The following is a 25,495-nucleotide window of genomic DNA, read 5'->3' on the forward strand; positions in this document are numbered from 1 at the left end:
ATGTGCTTTTTGTAATCCCAAGCACCCTAGTTACACCAGAACTGAGAACCGTGCTCTTATCAGTATAGCACTGATGCTTCCCATCTGACTGAACCAGAACATTTCCAGAGATGTCCTTTATACTCCGTTTAGCAGCAGCCCAGCACTAGATCAGAGTCCATAGATTGAAAAGACCTCACAGAGGACAAAAGAGGTCCGGTAACCGATGGGAACATAAAACAGGGTCATAAAAACTGATAGGCTCGACATCTGATGAGGTTTTTATGCTTCTGTCAACATGGTCTGCCTCTTGTCACATCTGAAAGCAGTAGAGACGCTCTACAATGTGCTGGACATCAAGGTGTCCTTTACTACTGTGATTGAAAACCAAACAATAAAATGTAGTCCTGCACAAAGATTTGTGAAAATGCTATTATGGTCTGATTTATGAGGTTTTCTGCCGTTTCATGACTTTTCTGCTGTTCACATTTGATTGTACAAATTTGCAATTACAACCTCTATCATCTGCCGAACCATGACTCCCCTGAGCTTTTCATGTTGTGTTACGGACTGTTTGTGGAAAACTTTACCATTACATGAAGGTCAAATAAAGTCATTATTGTTAATTATCTTCAAAGCAAAAGCAAATTGGATTTCTTGTTTAACATTAATACCATTAACAAAAATGACTAACAAAATAACACTTACGAATTTATTGTTCTTCAGCCAAATGGCTAACACTGTCACTTCATTTACTTTGTGTTCCTATATACAGTATATGGCTAGAACGTATTTAAATATTATGGCATTAACTTCAATGTTTTCTGTATGATGGACACTCTTAAAAATAAAGTTCAGCGATGCCATAGAAGAACCATTCAGTCAAAGAACCATCTCTTTCCTACATTTTTATAATCTGAAGGACCTTTTTTTGCCACGAAGAACCTTTTGTGAATCATAAAGGTTCAACAATAAATTAAAAGAAACCCACGAGGCCCTTGATTTACCACCTGTCAGATTACAGTAATATAAAACAATTAGCTTATTTTGGGGAGGGGCATCATTTAAAAAGAGGGGCCGGATGTTGGTTATGTCAACAGCACAGCCAGATAACAGCAAGTGGGTCTTTTCTAAAGCACAAAAACACACACTTTAGTAAGTAAATGTCACCTTATTGTTTTGGAAGTTGTATAAAATAAATCTGAATTGAACTGAAAATTAAACTGGAATACTGAAATGCAAGTAGAAGATTTGATATGGAAATGAAACAGAGCCATGAGGATTAATATGAATGCCATTCACATCCCCTTCCCTTCCTGGATCTATATGTATTTCTTCCCCTCCCCGGATTTGACTGCCCCTGACTTTACTTGATGGGTCTCCGATGATCTGTGGTGACTCCACGGATGTTTCTCATACACAAACGTGTCTGCAGATCTATAAATATCTGTGGATTTCCCATTCAAGAACACAACATACAAAAGCAACTGATAAAGCAGTATATTCTTGGCGTTGGATAGTTGCTGCGCAGCTTCATGTTCACATTACTGAATTGGCTGTAAAGTGCATCTTGACTCCTGAGCTTTTATTACTCGCTGCTTCCTGCCCTGCAATTTGTGCACTTTCATGCAAGTCCCTTTGATAAGAAAGCACAGGCACCACAGGTATAATTCAGCTTGCATAACTTCAGATCCAGCGATGCAAGAATAACTCAACGTTTTTAAAGACCATGTTCTTCCATCATGTCTGACAGCTCTCGTGACTTCAAATTCAAACTATGTGAGTGCTACAAAGACAAAAAATCATAAATCTGCAAAATGATTCATCCGTGTAACGCTTCACGATTCAATTTTCAGACCAAACACTGCAAATAAAAATGGAGCCAGATGGACAGAATGTGTTTCTGGTGCTCAACAGTTATTTAAGATTCTCCGTTGAACAATTCGAGAATTCCCGTGAAGAAATGAATCACTGTTTTGACCAAGAATAAGATGCGCGCTGAAATTAGAGGTCTCACCAGCATGTGAACAAAATGAACCACCAAGAATAAACTTTACAGACTTTAGATTTACTAGAAAACTTTATGTCCATAATATCAAACTGGAATGCAGTGAAACACAAAGACAAACATGCACACCCTTGTCGATAACCATTAGACCTATAACATTTGAGCTCAGAGAACTTGCACAATGGAGAGTCTTAAAGCTTTTTTGAACATTGAACTTTTCAACCAATATATCATTTTGACTGAAAGATGCGCATATATAGTGTGTCACATGAAATGATATTAATGTTACATTACTGGACTGTTTCATGCCCTGTCAATTATGATTTATTCTTACGCACACTGTAGGGCCGGTCAATAAAGTAAAAGAGAAACTGGTATGTGCTTGTGACGCACGAGGTGCTCTGCTCCTGTTGCGCGCGGCTGAATCAAACGCGTGCGCGCCTGGAGAGAGCAGCACCTTACAGGATCCAGCCGGGGCAGGACACCTTTGTATAGAGGAAAACGCTTAAATCCTAATGATATATTTCTTAGATGAATGTAAACAAATATCAGCATGCATTTTGGGCTGAATGTGGAAGTTTAGCCAAACCAACTTTGAGCGTCTCTGCGCAGAATTGCGCGTAATGCGCGCACCACCGATCACTCAGTAGTGCGCTAGTTTACACGTGGATTGGGAATGAAGGTGATGTCTTATTGGTTGTTGATGCTGGATCTAAGACAACGAGACACCGAATTTCTTACTGATCTGGTTTGAAACAGGAGTTTGGTCATCTGGCGGAGGCGCACCGATGCATCGCATTCAAGGTAGGGTTGGATGTATAAAAACTAAGAAACTACATTAAACGTTTTGATTCTCTACAGAGTTTTTGATAAGCATTTAAAATGAAAGATTGGCTCACCACTTTTAATAACTTTCATTGCAATAACGCTTTAAACTTGTAAAATCATCGACAATTGGTAGCGTTTTATCTGATGCAAACAACAAAGACTGCTTGAGTCGGTATACAGAGCTTATTTAAAGTCGCACTTTCCATGCCAAGTGCTTGGCAATTGTACTGTTGCTATGGTTACTCTTTGTGAAACTTCTATCCGCAACCGGCAATTTAACGCTACGTAAAATTACGCACTGTGTAGCATAATGAAAATGAAATGAGATGATTTTATTAACCCCGGGTGAGGGTTCATGCCACCACGGGGGGCTTCAGACCACTGAGATTTGCCATTTATAGAGTCATTCTGCTCACTGGATGAGACCCCTGCTGAAAATACAATACAAACTCTATTACAGTTTCCATTACAGATCATCTTTACGCATGATGATAGTGTATGTGTTTATGTGTTTTGGGTCTTATTCCACATCTGCCACATAACATCCCACCAATAGAACCCAACACATTACCAGCAGACACCCACAGAGACCATTTTAGTTTCCATTCCAAATCAATACAATTCCCATTATAGCCATTAAATTCATGAGAACTTCCGTGAGATTTTCCATTGTTGTTTTCAGCAGCGATGTCAATGTCTGAGCGAGCACTCGTGGTTATTAAATAAACTGTCTGTGTATATTAAGGCTGACTGTCATACATGAGCCATGCAAATAGAAGATGTGATGTGTCACTGACATTTTTCTCACTTAATGAGTGCTTGTTGCACAGAAGCAAAGTTAAATATTCACAGGTACGCTTGAAATGCAAGCGATTCATATGAATTGTGTCCACTGGACTGTTTGTACTAATAACACAGACATCGTTACCCTTGTTTCGATTTATGGTTCAGCAGATATCTTAGGCACTCATCTATTTGTGCACTCAACACATTGGGTTACTCTGTTCCCTTTGCATGCCCCATGTACAACATGAGTGCCACTTAAAGTCAAGGTCATACAAATATATATATATATATATATACCTGAAGAGTAAACCACTCAAATTATCACCAGTCTTAATACAGAGCTGATCGGCCAAAAATGTATATTATTTTCTAATTTATTCACCATCATGTCAGTAAAACACAACATTTTTAAGAACGTTGGGAACCAAACAACACTAAACTCCATTGATTTCCATCGTATGAACGCAAAAGCAAATTGTAGACATTTCTCAAAATATCTTCTTTAGTGTTTCACTGTATATACAGATCTTTAACCACACAAGGGGGAATAAATGACAGAATTTCCATTTCTATGGACTATTGTGAACTATTTCTATGTCCACTATGAACAATTTAATGTGATAGGGAACAAAACGATTGAGTCTTTAAAAATGTGCGGTTTATAGTTTATTAAATGTACTTTATAAAATATTGAAAGTTCATTTAAACACTCCGATTGTGTTTTTAAATATACATTTTTTTTTTAATTTTCTTGTTTTCAGCCTCTTGATGACTCCAAAATCAGAAGTAGTTGGCCAAAGCTGAACGTGCGTCCCAAGATGGCAATCGAGGGTCCAATGTGGAACATGTCAACCTTCGACCTCTTAAATCGATCTGAAATCGCCAACGTCACCCTAAACTCCAGTGAAAGCTTTCTCTCTGAGGACGAAAGCACCAAAGTCATGGCCGTGATATACCTTGTCGTGTTTGTCCTGGGTTTGACAGGAAACTCTTTAGCTATATTCGTGGTCCTGCGTTACACTAAAATGAAGACTGTCACTAACATGTACATCTTAAATTTAGCGGTAGCCGACGAGCTGTACATCCTCGGACTTCCATTTCTCACAACCCACAACGTGCTCTCCTACTGGCCGTTCGGCAACTTTCTGTGCCGTATCGTGATGTGGGCAGACTCCATCAGTCAATTCACCAGCACATTCTGTCTGACAGTAATGAGCATTGATCGCTACATGGCCGTGGTGCATCCCATCCGCAGCGCCAGGTGGAGGCGACCCAGCGTTGCCAAGGTGATAAATAGCATGGTGTGGGCGCTATCTTGTGTTCTGACGCTGCCGGTCATTATTTACTCTGACGTTCAGCCCGATCTGAACACCTGCAACATGAGCTGGCCCGAGCCGCGTGACGTGTGGTCCACCGCCTTCATCCTCTACACCGCCATCTTGGGCTTCTTCTGCCCTTTGCTGGTCATCTGTCTTTGTTACCTGCTCATCGTGATAAAGGTGAAGTCGGCTGGGGCGCGGGCCGGGCTCTCCAAACGTCGCAGATCCGAGAGGAAGGTCACGAGGATGGTGGTGATCATAGTAGTGGTGTTCGTTCTGTGCTGGTTGCCATTTTTCATCCTCAACATCATCAACCTGATCCAGACTCTGCCGGAGAACAACCTCGTCACTGGCATCTACTTCCTCGCTGTCATCTTGACCTACGTCAACAGCTGTGCAAATCCACTTCTCTACGGCTTCTTGTCTGACAACTTCAAACAGAGCTTCAAGAAGGTGCTCTGCATCCAGAGGGCCAGCGTGGTGAGCGAAGGTCGCCTGGGTCACTCGCACCTGAACAGGAGCCGTCAGAATGACCCATTCTCCTCTCCAAGGAGCTCTCAATACAATGAGCATGCGCAGAGCTATCAAGTAAGGTCATCAACGATAAAAGACAGAATATACAACACCTCTCAAATCAAAACATTATACATTATATACAGTCACTGTCAGACTAAAAGCTTGTATCTTGAAAACTGTAATCTTGAAAGGACCATGGTTTAATGGGGATAATCCCCGGCTAGCGGTGCATTAAATGATTTAAACAGAATTTTTTAAAATTATTTTAATGCGCTTTGCGGAGAGGTCCTTTGCCTCAACGTCGTGCATTAAAGTCCTATAATGCACGGCTAGCCGTGGATAATATACATTATGCACACTTACGGAAACGCTGCTCAACTTCTATATTGACTCTCAAGTGAGGTAGAGTAGGATTCCCTGGATAACTTAAAACACATCAACAGAGCGCTTAAAAAGATTTCCACTCAATGTATAACAAATGTTCACTCAGTGATGTTTTGTTTCTTGTAGACATTTCATTAGTACTATCACTCAAGAGGAAAGAGCTCTTATTGATTTCCGTCATAAACGTCAGGCTTATCAGAGCAAACATTATAATAGAACATCAATAAATCTCACCAAAGCCATCACACATATTTAACATCATATTATAAAACACCAGCCTGATTCAGAATAACAAAGAAATAACTTTTCTCATAGTGTCTCTAAAGGCTGATTAACACCAGAGCCGTTGAGAAAGAGAGAGTTACGTCAACTCCGTTGAGTCCAATGGAGCAGTTTTTTCACAGCAATAGCGGTTCATGGAGGTTCTCAATAGTTCCCAGGAGTTAAAGCCAAATAGCCATTAAATTAATAAAGGAAGGAAGGAAATAAAGCATTTAAAGAGAAATCATAACTTCCTGGAACTATCTGAAGGCTCCATGAATCATGTGACACGGGAAAATGTTGAACTTCCATTGTCTATCTCTCTCAATGGCTCTGGTTAACATTATCTAACATGATAATCACTTTGGCCGGTGGTTTAAGAATGTGAGGATGTGAAGATATTGTAGGAAGTTGCTTAGAGTAAAAATACTTCATATTGTTGTTGTTTTCTGAAATCCTACACAATTTTATTTTAGACAATCGGTTTGGAGACCGGGCGCTGTGACAAAACGGAAAACCACCAACCCGGACCACAAGCGCTCAGCCAATCCATTTAAAAGCGACACCATGTGTGTGGAATCTGTGGGATGGATGTTTGAAACGGACATCTAGACATTCCTCCACAACAACGCACGGCATATATGGAGTTTCGCGAAGAAAGACGTTTATTCTCAACCCTTTGGACCCAGAGAGGTTGGTAGCTGTTACGGAAAACATTTGGCTGGACCTTTGACCATTGGTAGTGGTTTTACATTTTTGTTACTCTCAAAGTGTCTTGGTGGATTTCCATAATTCCCTGTGGATAAATCTGAGGATACATGAGAAAATACACATCAACTTTATTTTACATATCACATTGGATCCAGTTCTGCATGACATGGCAAATAAATAATCTTTCATTTCAATGACTTCACACATTAATCTAGATCTAGACTTCTGGATGGATGGTTGCATTCAGTTTCAAATCCAAACATGTGTATCTTAATGTGTATTTATCATAGAAACAATTCGGTTAAGAGTCACATGTCAACAGTCAGATGATTTGCTTTATATGTTGAGCTGTGTATTGTTTATGATGTTGTAAAGTTAGGTGTTTTGCATAGAGATCTAGGAAAAGGGTGCCAGGGCTTTATTTACATAATGCACACAGTTCTATGGGGATTTCAACACATTTCATTGGTCCATCCTTCTTTGTTGAGACATCACATGACTTGTTTTTTTACCTTGACTGTTTTCTAATAGATATAATAAGTGTTTTTCGTGTGTTTTAGTAAATCTGTATATATTTGTGGGTAGCTATCTAAGTGTTTTGTTTAATGTTATCATTTCTGAACGACCTCAACATCGTGACCGATGCAATAGACCTATTTGCAATTTGAGACAGGGTCAAAAAGGGCTTTCTGTATTAACTTCACATTTACAGTTAGTACACACCGATTTACAGTTTAGCCATTTCAACTAATCGTGAACAGCAGCTCAGGGGCAGGTACAACTAAAAACTCGAGAAAACTTCAAAACAGGGACGTTACAAAGACAACAACACACATTACACACCAGCAGTCTAGACGAAACCAGAATCTCTCAGTATTCAGAAAGTGGACTTTAGCACTGAGTTTAACATTAACATTCAATATAAAAATACCAGAATCTACAGAGAAAACCGTCTCTCTGCTTCTTACGAGACATCATACGACGAAAGCAAAATCTAAAGGGCCATTCACATCAAGAACAGATATATAAGCATCCATGTTTATTCTTAAATGAACAACTCCAACTGGCTGAAATTTACCCAGAATATGTCGATACTTGACTCAACCATTGGGGTTAAAAAATATCACAGCCTTTTGTCCTCTACAGAAAAAATCTGAAATTCACATGTGCAAAAACACATGATCGCACGTGAAATGTGTGTTTTACGAACATTTTGGGATGAATCCCATGTGAAACCGATGGGAACATGTGTGCAACATGTTGTGATATGTCTCTGCATGTGATCACACATCTCTCATATGTCACCACATGTTGCACACAAAATGTTCCAAAAACACACATGCGTTTTCTTTGCTGCAAGGGATGGTGTGTACTGTAAATGTGCACGCTCTTTATTTCAGGATATATTTTGATTGGCTGTCGAAATTTCATCACCTAGAACCCTAAAAAGCGACCTTAACAATATGGACCCTCTGTATTGTTATATAGCTGTGGTGTGGACTGTGGTGCCATTCTCTTGAATTCGAAATGACATTTAAAGCGTTATCTTTATAGATGTTGTTCTTGGCGTGCATGGGTCTTAAGGTAGTACAGTACCCATCCCATGATGAATCACACACTTTAGACATGCCTCCAAATTCGTTCCAAACTGGCTCTCCTTAACATTCTGTCAGAAATGTGCTTTCGGTGACAACTGAAGAAATTCGAGTCTTTCGTTAGATTAAATTAAATGTCGGCCAATCAGCAGAAAGATTCATTGTACGCCGCTCACAAAAAGCCAGACAAGACCTTTCATGAGCTTTCCGAAACGCTACACTCATGGGATTCAGAGCCATCAACCCAACAACAACCACCCAGCAACAGGCTTCAACAACTCAGTTTAACCATCACTGTTGCACTTTGTACACTATACATTTCAGCCCGTAAGCACATTCCTGTGCGTCTGCACATATTCAAATACTTTCCCTTTTAAATGTGATTTTATACATATTCTATAAACATTTAAATGTTGCGTCTGGCAGATGCCTTCAACGCATAAATTGTTAAAATATTAGTAAATATGATACTCATACCGTAGGTGTATTCTCAAACGTAAACATGATAGAGTTACAATACAACATAGTTTATCATCAACAGGTCACATGTTTACAGCGGGACCCGCTACCTTCAGTTGACTTGTTAATGTTAGAAAGACCAGTTTTCCATCTTCAGCCTCGACGGACCAGTTTAACACATTTTACTCGGTTGCCTCATCCACATGTTTCTCTTTTGCCGTCTCTACCCTTATATTCACACTGTTTACTGACAAACTCAAGGTGCAGGAGACTTGCAGGTGTCAGTCGTGCAGGTACACCTGTCTTTTATCTGTACATCCGAATCTAATACAAACTCCAATGTCACACCACACGACATTACGCAGCATGCACTGGGACATAAAATGGATCCGTGTCTAATATTCAAGTTTGGTTTGTTTGCATGAAACTGCTGTGTTAAATAGGGGCGCGTGAAGAAAATGTTTGTTGGTCTATAAAAGAAGGGTCAACTTTATGTCATTTACAATATTGTCCAAAAAACGACATATGCTTTGGTATTGGTTCGATATGCAGAAAACAAACATAGTACAGATTAAATGTAAAGTCTGTAAGTCGCTTTGTCGTCTGAAAAATGTATATATATATTATTGAGAATTAATATTATTAAATAATACATTTCCATATATTGGAACAATCATTTTCAATACATGAACTTAGCAATTTCTTACTTACAATCTTACTCATTATTCTAAACATTTATTCGTTATTTATCATAAGAATGTATTAGTTATTCGATATTATTCGATAAAATACTTTTTCGTTGCATAAGGGATATTCATTTTCACTCTGAAAAAATCTGCATGACGTGTTGACGTTTGTCCTCCTGCAGTGACGTCATCACCGCAACATAACTCTGAGGTCAGCAAAACAATAACTGAACTGTAGTAAACACAACGCAGAAACACCGAACTCATCTTAAACAGTGAGCTGTATCATGACAATAAATCATTAACTTTTCATGTCTGTGTGACCTGCAGGTATATTAAATGAAAGTCAAAGCTGCTGGCTTTGCAAAGTTCACCTGTGAGAGTGGACGAGGAAACGCCCATCCAGAAGAGATTGTTTTCTGTCACCTGAACCCGCTGAGAATGGAAAAGGCATTTCAATTTCAATTGGCCAGTTTAGCGAGGCGTTAAACTCTATTGGTAAGGGTTTATGAGTAAATGCAATTTCAGGTGCCATTAACAACAAGTAAGACTTGTATATGCCTTTCATTTAATTGGAAAATAAATGGGATTGGTTATTTCTGGAAGCTGTTAGAAAATTCTGTTGTCTGAAACGGAAATAAATATAAGGAGGACGTATCCTGGACCTTGTCCATCTTAAATGTCTTTATATCAAATCTGATTCAGCATCCGTTCTTTCAGTGCCAGATAGAGAACTTCACAATAACCAAAATCTGCTTTTTTGCAAACAGGTCGGAAGACAATAAACAGTATAATGGAAATAAGGCCACTTTTTTCATTATTCAATTTAGTGTCCTCCCTTTGATTTAATAAAAGCATGCACACAAGCAAATCGGACGACGTTTTAGGATCTTAAAACAAGCAAAATATGTCTCTGTATTCAGTCCGTACCAAATTTCAAATAGAGGTTTATGATAAAAACAACATTATCAGCAGGGTTCAGAGCTCTATTTGTGATAATGGTTCTGAGAAATCGTTCTTGTTCTGAGCTCAAAGCCATTAAAGCCATTAAAGCAAAATGGAAAATACCTGGAAGTCTTACTTGAATAAGCAGCGGTTTGGTCAGGTGATTTGACCTCAATGCCCCAAGAAATAGTTCAATTGTAGTTGTCTAGTGCAGCCTATATATGGAAAAGATTAAATAATAGGTTTAAATCACAATAACAGAGTACAGGTACATTATAGCCAAACGAAAAACAAGAATAAACGCACTACACTTCAATGACATCAGGCCACTATTGCTTTCTTAAATTAAATGTAACCCAAAAAAATGTGACTGTTTATTTATTGTTATTACTTTATTAGTCCCTTAAGGGAAATTTGTTTTGGGCAATACAGATAAAGGTACACCTGAACTACTATTTACGTCGCAGTCGACCATACAGAACTGTAAGCAGAAAAATGTGTTGTATGTAAACATACACCTACCAAGACCAGAACACAAAATATTGGTCATATGTGATATTCATACTTCTTATTGCTTAAAGGAAACGTGATTTGTTCGAGATATGAACCAGACTGAATGCAGAAAGAATTCTTTAGTCGGTTTAACATTACTTATAATGATCCTGAGATCAAAACAAGTGTGAAAACTGAGCTGCCCGAAATAAGTGGGGAAAGCGACATCTAGTGGCCAAAAGTGATCATTTTACATGTTTTACTCATTTAAAGTGGTTGTTTTTTCACAAGCTTTCAATCTGCTTTTACTTTAAAGTTTTGAAAACTCATTTTAGTAATTTTGAAACTGAAGCATTGTTGTGTCGGATCCTGGATTTCATACTATAACATCCTAAAAACCAGAATGCTAGAGCCAGTCTTCTTAACAAAGAAAACAACACACTTAACCACCTCTGTGAATGACATCTGAATTGTTTAAGGATTGGCAAAAGCCAATTAATAAATATAATCAATTAATTCATTAAGTCAACTGCTTAAGTATCTGTTATTATATCATGTTATTTAATACATTCTTAGGGATAAGATGACACTTCCTCGCATTAATCTTAAAGCGTTACAACATCAAGAAATAAAACGTTCTTGGTTAGTGTTTCTCAAGATTTAAAATTAAAAACACAGTCATTACACAACCCATAATCTCTACAACACATATTGGTTCACTTGACGTGGACGATTCTACGTCAACTAACTAGATGCAAAGATATTCAAACAAGTTTGTATGTTGCTCAAAGCACACGGCACGGCAAGAAAACCAAACGTAAATCTGTGCTGTCATGGCACGTTTTTTCCAATATCCCGCAAACTGCTTTTTACCTAAATGTACTGTATATGTGTTACATAAGACACTGAAAAATGGAATTATATACGCTTTCGATCTAACCTAAATGTGCTGATAAAAATGTATATAACAACCAAAAAGCATCTTTGCAGAGATGAAAGGTATAATCTGAAAAATTAGAGAAGTGTTTAAACAATTTCTAGACATTTTGATGGATGCATTAATACATTTATATTTATATACTTACAGTATATCTAGAGTATATATAAAGCATCTCGGAGTTTTTAAGCAACGTTTGACTGTCTCTGTAACTTCGTCCATTAAAGCACCGATAAACATATTAAGGACTACATTTAAATAAGTGAACTTCACTAACTGACCCACTTCCTGACCCATCCCCAGGAAGTGCACGTATGGTATGGATTCCATCTCCTCCCATTTTTGGCTTCTTTTCATCCTCTCTTCTACATTTCACACACATTGATCCTCCTGAAGTCACTGATTCTTCTGATCTCCAAAGAGACACCGCATCCAACTTCAACCCATCTCACTTAACCATCAGTCCTGTAGGTAAGTGTTTATGAGTCATATACAGAAAGGATATCAAGTAATATGGAATCATATATGTGTTTTCAATTTGGTAAAAATAGTCAAACAGACTTATTTTAAATCAAACCGAAAGGCACAGATGCTAGGTTATATTGCAGGCATTCATTTTTGACAACTCCGTTTTCCTCCGTATAATAATTATGCATCTGCTTAGTCTGTATGATGAATGTAAGGAAGGATCATTCAGGGGCGATGTGATGTCACCCTGCACATTGTCTTTAGAAATGTATTGTAATGGGTTAAGCTTCAATGAGATTCATTTATTTCATTTATTTATTGTTCAAAAGTGACTCTTTCTTCACCCGAACACAAAAGAACACATTTTGAGAAATGTTGTTTTGTGTTCATACAATGGAAATCAATGGGGTTCTATGTTGTTTGGTTATCTACGTTCTGCAAAATATCTGCAGAAGGCAAAAATCATACAGATTTAAAAATACTTTTGGGTGAACTATCCCTTTAATAAAACTGTAAGGCCTAATATCTGCTTCTCTGTACTTGTCACTCGGGCAGTATACGCTTAAACATCTACAATACACTTGCCCATAGTATACAACATAAAAAACATCTTGATAGTCTTAGGGACGCAGCGACCTCTGCTAATTGTAATTGTAAATAAGGTGAAATGTGGAATTCAAACAATCTCAGTGTGTTCGGAAATACCTGGATTTGACTTTCAAATGGAGGAGGGAAGTCTTCGGACTTCATCATGTCTTCAGTTCCTGGTCCTGATGATGCTGTTTCCATGACCAAAAGGAAAAGCCACGCAAAGGCCTTTACAAACAGAAAGTTTCCATGGCAGAATGAAATTTGGCTGCACTGTGAAGATTTGAATACGTCTTGACAACATTTTTTTTACATTTGCATCGGTGCGCAAGCACGCAGTCTGAGTCTAGAAATGTGTGCTTTACACTTTTAAGCGCAGATGAGAAACAGTAAACCTCACCTGTAACGTGCAGTAAATCCGATTAGTTGATATCAGAGTAAATTGATTGTGATTTTGTAATAACTGTACGGTTTCCTTACCTAAGACAATGGATAAAGGCATGGATGATGATCTGGATGATTTGGAAGAGGTGGTATATTTGGAGGATATGGAGGACGCTGAAGTCCCAGAGACTGCCCCACCATACCCAGGTCATCCCATAGATTATGGAGGAAAAGACATGAGCCAGAATCAACTGGAAATCCAGGCACCTCCGTATACAGTAAACGTGGCGTATACAGCATCCTCAGAGCCAGGACTCAAAACTGGAGTTAACAATCCGTACTTTCAAGCAGGTAAGATTCTTCATCATAATCTGAACTACTTCATAATCGCAGCTTGATTTCTATTACATGGCAGAATTGAAGCATTCTGGACACTTGCAAATATAAATAAAATATGAAATATGTCACAAATGCTTTATGATGTTATTCAACATTACAGTATTTATAATCACACTTCCGAATGAAGAATAATTTGGACATTGTGCTGGAAGGAGCGTAGATTTATTAAATGCAAATGTTCACATACTTATTCTGCCACACTGTCATTTTCATAAGGTTTGTTCAGGAAAGATAATTTATGCAGAAATCCATGGTAAATGCAAGGGATTTACATAACTTTTCCCTACAGTCTGGGAGGAGGGCCATTACACTTCAGACAACAGTGTCCTAAAACTTATCAAATGTGACCACCGATGGACAACATGTCTGTGCTTGTTGTATTGCAGTAACACAGCAGAAGTGTACAACTTGCCTTAAGTGCGTTGTTTGTGTTTGCTGTGGTAGAGTAGAACGGCAGTCGTGTTTCCAGACATTTTAAATATTTTGCGTTTGTGTTTCTTGGGAGTAAAAAGCATTCAGTATTTAGTGTGTGTTGGGATAGTCATGATTAAAAGCACAGCTTCCCCAAATGTTACCCTCTGGTGGACTGTGGCGGTATAACAGGAGGAGAGGATTTGGCTATAGGTTAAAAAAATAACACATATGATAAAACATTAAAGTATTAGTCTTACAAACACAATATTTGTATAATCATCTTCACCAGAATGTTCCAAAAATGTTGTAGTAGTCCATTTTGTACGATTGTACAATTATAAATACTATCGTTTACTAAAATATTAGGTTGTATTAAACCTTTAACAGTACACATAGTGGTCACTATACAGTGGACAGCTACGGTATCTCTTTAGTTCAAAACTAAATGCATATTGTTCATTGAAATTGTAAATGTTTTTTAAGGTTAAAATGTTGTTCATCATGCCCTAAGAGAAATAAAAGAGCAACTAAGGTTGTCATGATTTATACATGAAAGGGTTAACTATAATAAACTGGTAAGCTGTAGTCAACTTTTATATTTAGTAAAGTTAAGAAAAACCAGTATCTAAATGTTTTACTACGGTTTACTATAGTGCATATATGATTTCTCATATGAAAGTGCACATTTATTTGTATTCTATTTTACTGACACAACAAAGAAAGTTTATTTATGTTTGTGAACTTTGGGAAGCTCCGTTCAAGACATTTTTAATCCAGTGTTGGTGTTTGTTGGGGTAGAGTTTTATGTTCAATGTTGGTGTTTAACAATTAATTTTTTGATCTGTTTCTAAAGGTCCAAACCCTGGGATGTACCCTCAGGCTGGCGGTAAGTAATGGCCTTCAAATATCCAAGCCGCAAATATATACTACTATTGTGAGTAAATCAGCAGTACAGCAGCGTTTACTAACGGATGTCTAAATCTGTTTTTGTTACAGGTCCAAACCCTGCGATGTACCCTCAGGGTCCTGGTAAGTTATGGTCTTTATATATCTATCAATCTCAAACATTTCATTTAGTGTCCAAGCTCCGAAAACATACATTCAATAATGTGAGTAAAGCAGAAGTACACAATCTATTTCTAAAGGTCCTGGAATGTACCCTCAAGTTACCGGTGAGTTATGATCTCCAATTATCAATCACAAACGTTTATTATGTGTCCAAAAATGCATTTTATTATAGCTTCAATTGAAAGTGTAAAAAATGACAATATACGTTTTTTTGAAGGTCCAAATCCCGGGATGTACCCTCCTGCCATGGGTAAGTTAAGTCTTCAGCTACCACGTTCAGTCAAGTATAATACTTCAATATGATCAACAATACTGCAATAGTTATGTTTTGAAATATTTTTCTAAAGGTCCAAACTCAGGGATGTACTCTCAACCTATGAGTAAGTTTTCGACTATCAAACTCTTGGCTCGGTTCACTCTTAAAAAATGTGCTTCAAAGGGTTCATCGATGCCATGAGTTTATATCGTAATCTATATCAAAGATTGTAAATATTGCGTTTGTAAATATGGTTTTAGTTGTATTCAAACAGTGATGTGTTTGTGTTTTCCTTCATTACAGCTGTGACAAGCTCGAGGGTTCTTCCTAGCCTGCGTGATCAACCCGGTCAGACCATGTGCCCTCACTGTAAACATCAAGTGATCACCATCACAGACCACTACTCTGGACTCATGGCTTGGCTCGCATGCGGCGGTCTCGCCCTCGTCGGGTAAAACTGAACCTCCTGAGTCCTTCCGATACGATCAGACGACATTAAAATCGTATATAGTTTCAGTAGGACGCTATCTGTGATACGACGCAGGAATATTTCTATATTTCTAAACGAAGGATTATTAAAATGAGAGAACAGAAGGCTGATTCTCATGTGTCTTGTGCAGGTGTTGGCCGTGCTGTATCGCACCGTTCTGGATGGATTCTTGCAAAGACGTGGAGCATCGCTGCCCTAACTGCAACAAGGTCCTGTCCTTCTACAAGCGCATGTGATCTGCACTACAACACGGCCTTCACAACAGGATCGAAAGGGCATTACACGTAGAGATATTTCAAATTAATTTCACATTCGCTGTAATGTATACAAAAATTATATTTATATTATTAAATTCAACAATTGTAAAACAGGCAGTGAGTTTACATCCACACGATTTATTATTAAAATGATTGACGCATTGTGCTCATATTAAATGACAGTCCTAGTTTAAAATGCATTACATGGGATTCATTCATTTAGCAGATGCTTTTATCTAAAGCAAATTACAAATTAAAGAAAGCGTTTAACATTTTAACAATGAGTCAACAAAATGCTGTGAAACTTTATATATAGGCAACTTCGATGTGTATATGAACTATATCAAGGAATTCTAAGATTGAAACATCCGACCTTTCTTAAAAGATGAACAACAACCATTTAAAGCAGTCTCATATATTGTGCCTGTTTATTGTCTCGTAACTTGAAGGTTAACAAGTAAATTAACATTGCTTTTGGGGCATCCTCATAAAAAAATGTCATTATATTGCTCTTCCAGGCTATTCTTCAATTTCTTAGCATCAATATCTCATAATAAGCCTGTCTTATGTTATTATCTCAAGGTTTACTATTGTGATTATCATATTATATATATATGGAAGAAAACAAGATATATAGTAAAGTGAGATTCTTCCAGGTAGACACAAATGATATATATTCATTTTCTCACCTTTAAGAAACGTTGTTTCTGACCTGATTAACTCATTACGTTTAGTTTCTTGTCAAGCAGTTTCTTGCCCAAATTAGACCCGAGGGCACTGTATAATAACCTTGAATTGAAAGTCTGCTGAAGAACAACACAGTAGTAGTAGGGACTGGGTAAATCTCCGGAGATTGGAATGAAGCTCTTAAAGTTGCACTCGGTGTATATAAAATAGTTGTAATAAATTGTAAATGGTTAAACTTCTAGTGGATGTTCGGTTTATCTAAACATATTCCAACAATATTGTTTTCCTGATTAAAGGACTAGTTTCTCCAAATATACAAAAACTGTCATCATTTTTGTCACTTTAAGAAATGTCTCAGTGGTTTTGTGTCTATATATAACAGTCGTCAATGGGGCAAATAGGGTTTGGTTGCCAGTTTTTTATATTATCTTTTGTGTTCTGCAGAAGAAAGACATACAGTTTAAAATGACATGAATGAATAAAGAAAGGGTTTTCATTTTTAGGCCAAGTATACCTTTAAGAAGTGCTACGAGTGTGTTTGCATGCAATGTGTCCAAGTACCACCAGATAGCGCACAGAGCTACGCTCCCATCATAGATTATATTACACATTTCGCATGATAGGATTTTTCTGACAGATAAAATAAATAAATTAAATCGCACATTATTTTCACTGTCAACTGTAGAGACTGATATGTTATTTCTATAGATTGACACATATTCATTCGTATTCACCATTATGTATGATGTATTTGTATATTTACCTACGTTTGAACTTCCACATACTTCTACTTATAGTTAAAAAGTACTTTGATATTGTTTGCTCATAAACAGTTTAGGTGTATGCCCGACTAAAAATCTTTAAGCTCAATGTAAAGTATTAAGACATTATAGAAATAATAGTGTGACTTAAAGAGGTGAAGAACACTTCACAAAACAATCTTCACTTGACTTTGCTTAACTGGTATAAATCTACCACGGTAAACAGAAAAATGTCATCATCTAAAATGATTCATGGCAAACAAATCTGAACTAAAACCCATAAGACTGGAAAAAAAAAGCCTCGGCCTTCTCGGTCAGACATAAAAAAGGAGGCAATTACAATTTCAATAGCGCTTGTGTAGTTCTACACATACAGGTAAAAGTGTTGGCCAACCCCGAGAGATTTCACAAAGGCTCTGCGCATAAACGATGAGAATGAAGTACAGTCACCCCGCTCGTTTTCATTATATTCGGCATAGTGTGAGAGAAGTTTTGATCACCCGTTTTGGTGCCCATAAAATCTTTATGATCGAAAAAGTGAGAGAGGAAAGGCAGGTGGAGCACGCGTGTGTGTGGTGAATGGCGCCCTGCTGCCCGCCATACTAATTCATCAACGTGTGTCAGGCTGAAAGGTGCAGAAAGGCAGAACAATGAGGTGAGCGAGATTAGTGTGCCAGCGGCCACAGACTGCCAAACTACATGAACCCGATGAACCGAACTCACGGTAAAGTCTCGCAACGCTGGTAGAGACGGAGAGCGGAAGGCCCTACAGCTCTGAGGTTCAGTTAGCAAAAGAAAACATTGTTAAAGAGAGTAAACTTCAGACACAGTCAAATCAGACAAATATGTCATTAATAAATATATGAGAATTTCCATAAATGTCTCCGAAAGTGCTCCAAGTGCACCAAGACATGCAACTCAATCCACATTTTCATAAGAATTCAATTGGGGGCAAAATATCTTTGGTTATAAGCAAAATATCTTTCTCCGTGTTCATCAGAACAAAGACATGTCTACAGAAGTTACGGGTGCAGTATCCCTTTAAGACACATACCAGACACTTAAGTGACCTATGACAGATCAACACAATGACCTGTCTTGCGGGCATGAATGAATCCATGCGTCCCGCGAGCTCAAAGCAGAGACGGCTGGGAAAGACTGATAACCTGTCAATGGAAACCAGTTTGTGTCTCGATTCAGAAAATGAATCAAAGTAAAAGCCAGAGGGCGAGAAATACATTGGGCACTGGGGGTCCAGAATCTCATATCTGAGAGAGAAACCTCTCCACCTGTTCATTTATTCACTAAAAGTCATCTATACATGATTTGAAACAAATTTCTGAACCTAAATATCGTCACCACAAATTGTACCACACAGTTACTTTACAGACATGAATGACACGTTAAAGTAAGAGCCGATATGGTACTCTTCTATATAGTCAAACATTCAAATCTCAGACGAAAAACAATGCAAACACACATTAGTTCACTGAAACTACTTGTAAAATCAGAAGACAGCATGCAGAAGTGAATTCATTTTCTGTATTTGACTTGCGACTGTAGTTTGTATTTTCTATGTCTAAATTACATTTAAAGCTGCAATCTGTCATGATGAATTAAAATATGACATCTTCTATCAAAATCATACCTGCCAGTTATTGTATAAAAGCTTATTGATGTAAATCAGGGAAATGTAAAGAAATTGGTTTTTTATGTAAACCGATTGTTCATTTATTAGTTACAGATTGCACCTTTAAATAACAACGCTTGAGGAAGAATGATATGTTATACCCTTATTAAATATTACAAATATTTTGTTATTTAATTAAATAAAATAAAAATTACATGTTATAGTGCAAATATTGTGCATTATAGATACCAGGGGATTGCATTATTAAAAATAATGATTTTATTTTTTTGGGGAAATTATAGATTTTTGACATAAATAATTGATGTTAGACTAATGAAGTTTCTCTGTTGTGTGATCGTGTTGTATTGAAATTTTCTTCCAGTCATTCCGATTCAACACCCTTCCCCAATCCAATTTATATTCCAACTCATTAAAAGAACGAAAGGTTTTACATCTTGTCCAAACCTTGTCCTACAAATCTAGTTTCTGGCGGTATTTGCTTCCCCATCCGACAGGTGAAGCAGAAACCGATAAGAAAATGAAAGAGATCTGCAACCTCTCTCTTCACTTTTAATAAATGTCACATGTTCCTTCTCTTCCTCCACCCCCTCTGCTACCTTTGATGTCAAACCGGACCTAGAAAACATGGGAGTTTTAAAACAAACACCTTTCATGCCTGGCTTGTGTCAGATATAATCACTCAATAATCAAGGCTTATCATTCAGCCCTCAAAGGGTCGTGTTGCCAGGGCCTCGCGTGTGGCCAGAGGGGCCGAAGACTCAAAGAAGACCCCCGGGGAACATGAAACACGGAACCACACAACATCCTCACATGAGGGAGGCCGTGACCTTCAGCACGCTGCTTTCATAGCGGAGGCTCGGGGGCGATGCTGAGGTCTACTGGAACTGGAAAGAATACAAACAAAAACGCCCCACGTACGGCCACACTTTTACATTTACAGTACAGATAGTGAGATAATATTAAGTGTGACTGAATTAACAATCTGACATCACACTCATACATTTATGAACTACGTTTTTTTTTTATTATTCATTTCAACCTTTTTTATACATGCGTGAGAGTCTAAGACTATGAGAAATAGCAGGTTTAAATAAAGAATTATGTCTGTCTGTTGAAACCTTGGGTTTCAGATATTCAATAACTTGCTAAATAACCAATATGCTTTACTATATGCGATATGATAATGCTTGGTGAAATCAATTTAAACTACATTAAAGTACATTAAAAAATGAAAAATTATATAACCCACATTGTCTGATTATTGATCATCTTCCCCACATCAGACAAAGTCACTCTGCTGTCTGCATCAACCTAAAACTTTGCTTATACATAACTTTAGTTTTTTGCAAACCACTGCGATGTACATGATGTTAGGTTTGCGCGATCATGGGTAACATTTTAATCAAGTTATTTTGTCAGTTCAGATCTTTTGTTTTTTATTTTACTTCAGCATGTTTTTCAGGACTATACATTACAGCCAATGAATGTGTTATAATCTGCTGCCATTGATCTTCTTCAACACCGTATTTCAAAGCACGCATTCAATCGTCTAAAAACACACGTCCACAAATATGAACATTTTGTGACCTTCAGAATGAAACCTTCATTACTCCATTTTTTATTTCTTGTTTTTTGTTTGTAAATCATTGGTCACCCATCATGCCACCGTCTGTGGGTTTTGCTAAAAAGAATTATAGAAATGCAACGAAACAAATGTGTGTTTCCTGTAAAGTGTCAGTTTAAAAGATGCAAGCTTTGCGACGACTTTCCGACCTTATAGCAAGTTTTGTGCTTGCTTTTAAAACATGAATATCATATATTTTCATAATCAAAATAATCATTAATGTCATCATTGGATGAAACAATTCAACAGAACATAAGCGTAAGAGTAAGAAAATCTAAGTCATGACTTATGACGGATAAACAAAGCTGTTTCTATAACCTTACAGCTATGGCCTTTTGTAATGCATCACGAAAGACAATGACTAACAGAGGATGAGAAGAGATTGAGACGAGCTAAATGCAAATGTCATTATTATCTATGGGACAATGCATATCTGTTTGGAAGAATTGTGCAGAATTGGTTGGAAGACTATAGGGTAAATTCAGGATAAATACATCAGACTGTATATGGACAAGGCATATATTCAGATTGATGTAGGCCAAGATTGATGCTTTCAATTATTCACAGTTTAACGTTTTTTTTGCACACATATACAGCATTTGCATTGACTTGACCGAATGTGTTGTCCATGGGCTGTCAGATTCTACGTAAAGGTTGTCCTCCTCCGCTCAGGTTCATGAAATGTCAGCTTGACTTTGTTGTTTCCCTTTTGCAGATGCATGCTCGTATTAAGTTGTTTTGTCCTGGGCGTTAAAACGGGTTGTTTATTCAGTCACAGCTCGCACAGATCAAGGCCGACGGGAGAGAGAGAGGGCGAATACATTAACCGATAATTAATATCTCACTAACTATCTGAACGGAGCCATGTGAAGAGATGAATGCTTTAATAAACACTTCTGAAGGCTTCCAGAATGAGATTTGATGGTCTTCTGGTTTAATAAAGGGAAATAAAAGCTGTCCGAGCCTTTCTGGGGGTATTGATGCGGTCGAAAGAAAAGCATTAATGAGAGAACGCAGATGGGAAAGCGTTTGAAGTGCAAAGCACGTCGAGGACGTCACGGAGACGCCACGCATTGTGTTCATTAATGAAAGGCTTAATTTCACTCATCATATTCATGCGGTTTAGACATTGATGTGGGAACCAGGAAAAGCCCTAGGAAATCCCATAACCATGTGAATGTTGGGAAATATATATTTGATGGAGGTCTAACTAAATAAACAAAAATTAGCCATTGCTACGTAAAGGTACATACAGCATATGCAATATTTTTTGACTCTATTCACAACTAAAGGCCATTGCTCAAATTATTGAGTCGGAGGGCATCCCCGTGAATAATTTAACACATTCGGCACATCCATGAGCACCTTACTGCTTATTAAGCATCAACTTTCATTAAAATATTATTGAATTACTTTTTCACTGTTAAGGTCTTTGCACGTACGGTTTGAAATTTTCTTATGCGTTTTTCCGTATTTGGCGCTCGGTTGTACGATGTCTCTAAATTGTCAAAATGACTCTCAAAAAACTTGCTATGGATGGTCCCAGTCCGAATAGTTTAATGACAGATTAAAATATGGGAGGCCGTGTGAAAATGTTATTGAGGGCCTTTTTATTCATGTGAATTAGGGCTTATTTATTTTTCAACGTGTAGCAATTTCGGACGCAACTTTCATACTCAATGTGCAATGGCCTTAAAAGTACAACTATCTGGTATAACGTATGAAATTCCACGATGTGAAGTATGCCATACGAAATCGCGCACATTTTGTGATTTACAGTACAATACACTTTTTGGGATATATAAAAAAGTTCCATCTATACTCAAAATATTATAAAATATTTGGTTGCATTAATCTTTAGTCTAGTATCAGGTGACAAATGCACAGTGGATGGCAAACATGATAATCACATCAAAGTTACGCGTTATTACTGTAAAAGAAACTCATGTTCAAGTACTGTTGTATACTTTAGTATTTACTGTAGTAAAATTCCAAGAAAACGTTTTGTTTAAAACCTTATACTGAAGTAAACATTGATTAAAGTATACTCAAATATATACATTTACTGTGGTTAATACCAAAACATACACGTTACTAGAATAACACACTATGTATATAGCCTATACTGTATATTTTATTTCAGTTTGCCATAGTGAATACTGAAGTAAACTATAGTTATTGTGGGTGAAATCTGAAAAACGGTGGGACCTTTTAAACAGAATAAATCTCTGTGAATATTGTCATTTTAATTGAATTGAAACCTTACAGCGGTTATTCAAAGTATCGCAGTATTATTGTTGATAAACGTTTAGCCAACTGAGTAAAGATTGAACTCTCCTTTACCTTTTATTCTTCGTGATATATATATATATATATATATATGATATGTTGTTAACCTTAAATAAAGTTTGTATGATTTTATTTATTTAGTCGTTCGTCTGACGGTGAAACTCGCAGGTCTCTTTTGGAAAAAGGCGGTTTATTTTAAACACCTGACTGACTGACTGAAGTGTTCACGTGACCCCAATCTCCACAGCGCGTGCGCGTGATCCTGTCGCTCACGATTGAAGCAGGTAAAGTTGTTTTAAAGTGTAAATGAGATAATACGCTTTTTACATTGGGAAATAAAGTTAACATTGTACTGCGTTCGTGAGATTTAACTGGTTTTGAAATCATTAGATCCTAGAATACCGTAATGAAGCCGCGCTGTTGTATTAGCCTACAGACACGCCCCCAAAATAGGAACGCGTTTTCGACCTCCACTATTGTACGGATTATTATTATGCGTTTATACAAATATAACCTATAAGAAACAAATATTATGGTGTTTGAAACTTTTACAAACAAACAAAATGGATTGGATCTGGGACTTCATACACCTAGTGCTTGAGCGTTTATTGCTAGAAGGGAGACAGCTACGGCCGGAAGTGGGGCAAAATCTCGCCATATAATTACAAAAAATTATATTAGCGAACGCCTAGACCAACCCTGAACCTAACCTTACAATAATACAAAAATATGAATCAGCTGTTTTCAGCGTGACAAAATGTATGCGGTATTGAAGTGCGCATGCCCAGTGGAGGTAGCTGTATATAGTGTCAAATGATGAACCATATTCTGTCATGTTCGATCTTCAACATATCTTCAGACTTCCCCCTTTTATGGAAATGTCAGAATATATCAGACGAAAGAGCTGACAGGTGATATGTTATGCTATGCTATGCTATGCTATAGTAACAGTACACAGCCAACAATATTATTTAATGGGGTCAAATCAAGGTGTTCTTTCTGTTGCAGGCCATTTACTTTTATATATTATTATTATAATGCAATATTACGACCTTGTGTTACCTTACATATTTTATATCAATAATTGACCAACAACATACAATACGGATATGGACGGTTTTTCAAAGTGACAACATAAACAAACTTTACTGCGCATGCGCCGTTCCTGTACTGCCCTTAAAAGCAAAAAAGAAGAACCGTTACTTGGCTAGACCATAAGAAATACTAGACCGCACATTGGCTGCTTTGGTTGTGTCAACAGCGCCGCCATATTGGTCATGGCAAGAGTAGCATGTAAACATATGTAAGTAAACGGGAGAGCTGCGCTTTTTCGGCATTAAAGCACAATAACGTTTAAATTTCTTAACACAATATCAATGGTTTAGGAAATACTTGTATCACATACATCATATGTCTCCTTTACGTAATTGGAGCCGAAACATACCTGTACCGCACCTAAGTTGACAAGTATTCAAATCGGTTAAGAAATTGTTGTTTATCCGGAAAAAACACAGCACCGCGATTCACTTGCATGTGTTTGTAGTTGAAGGTACCACCCTTAATATGTGATGTTAACGTAAAATTCAGCATCCAACGAGCGTTCTAGTTATTTCTTATGTCTATGGGCTAAACTTGCCTCTCCAATATAGACTAAATATTTTATAGTTAGACTGCGATACCAAGCTCGACCGCTAGATGCCATACGGTTTATTTAAATGTAACAAATGTGACAAAACTACCCATTCAACAAATTGTTTATTTAATAAAATGAAGATACAACTAAATTAAACAAATTGTTTAAAACAAATTATGCAATAAAACAATTATATAAATGAATAGTAACATAAATTAAATTAAATATAAATACTTATATTAGACACCAAAAACAGACCGGAAGTTACCTGCAGTCCTGACTCATGCGTCCAATGAAACCATCTATATATTGTGGCTAAATGTGATGCTATTTTGTAACATTGATTTGTTTTGACTTTTTTGTGTTTGGGCTTAATAATTTAAATCAAATTTACATTCTAGCATTTCGTGGATTCTTTATCCGAATCAATACAGTGCATTCAAGCTATACATTCCAGCACAACTAAAATATAAGAATACGAAGGTGAGTAGCACTCCAGATGATACTCTGGGACACCGACAGGTTCAGACAAGTTTGTGTTGCTGAGATTGCTGACATATTGAGTGAGAAGAAAATCTTCACTTGTTTTATAACATGCCTGTGATGGTCTTCGCACTACT

General features: G+C 37.3%; 2 protein-coding genes across 2 annotated transcripts; both read left to right on the forward strand.

Moving 5' to 3' along the window:
• Window positions 1–2,371: 2,371 nt before the first annotated feature.
• Window positions 2,372–7,380, forward strand: sstr5 (somatostatin receptor 5). Its single transcript, XM_079457210.1, has 3 exons — window positions 2,372–2,791; window positions 4,363–5,508; window positions 6,558–7,380. Exons 2-3 carry the CDS (start codon window positions 4,420–4,422, stop codon window positions 6,636–6,638), a joined length of 1,170 nt encoding a protein of 389 aa, XP_079313336.1. The 5' UTR covers window positions 2,372–2,791; window positions 4,363–4,419; the 3' UTR covers window positions 6,639–7,380.
• A 5,893-nt stretch (window positions 7,381–13,273) lies between these two features.
• On the forward strand, window positions 13,274–17,261 carry LOC306893592 (uncharacterized protein). The gene is made up of 8 exons (XM_079455523.1): window positions 13,274–13,697; window positions 15,013–15,045; window positions 15,156–15,188; window positions 15,305–15,331; window positions 15,445–15,477; window positions 15,575–15,607; window positions 15,787–15,934; window positions 16,104–17,261. The coding sequence occupies exons 1-8, from the start codon at window positions 13,451–13,453 to the stop codon at window positions 16,207–16,209; spliced, it is 660 nt and encodes a 219-aa protein (XP_079311649.1). The 5' UTR covers window positions 13,274–13,450; the 3' UTR covers window positions 16,210–17,261.
• The last annotated feature ends 8,234 nt before the right edge of the window (window positions 17,262–25,495 follow it).

This window comes from Barbatula barbatula (genome assembly GCF_947034865.1).
Source record: "Barbatula barbatula genome assembly, chromosome: 5".
Classification (NCBI taxonomy): domain Eukaryota; kingdom Metazoa; phylum Chordata; class Actinopteri; order Cypriniformes; family Nemacheilidae; genus Barbatula; species Barbatula barbatula.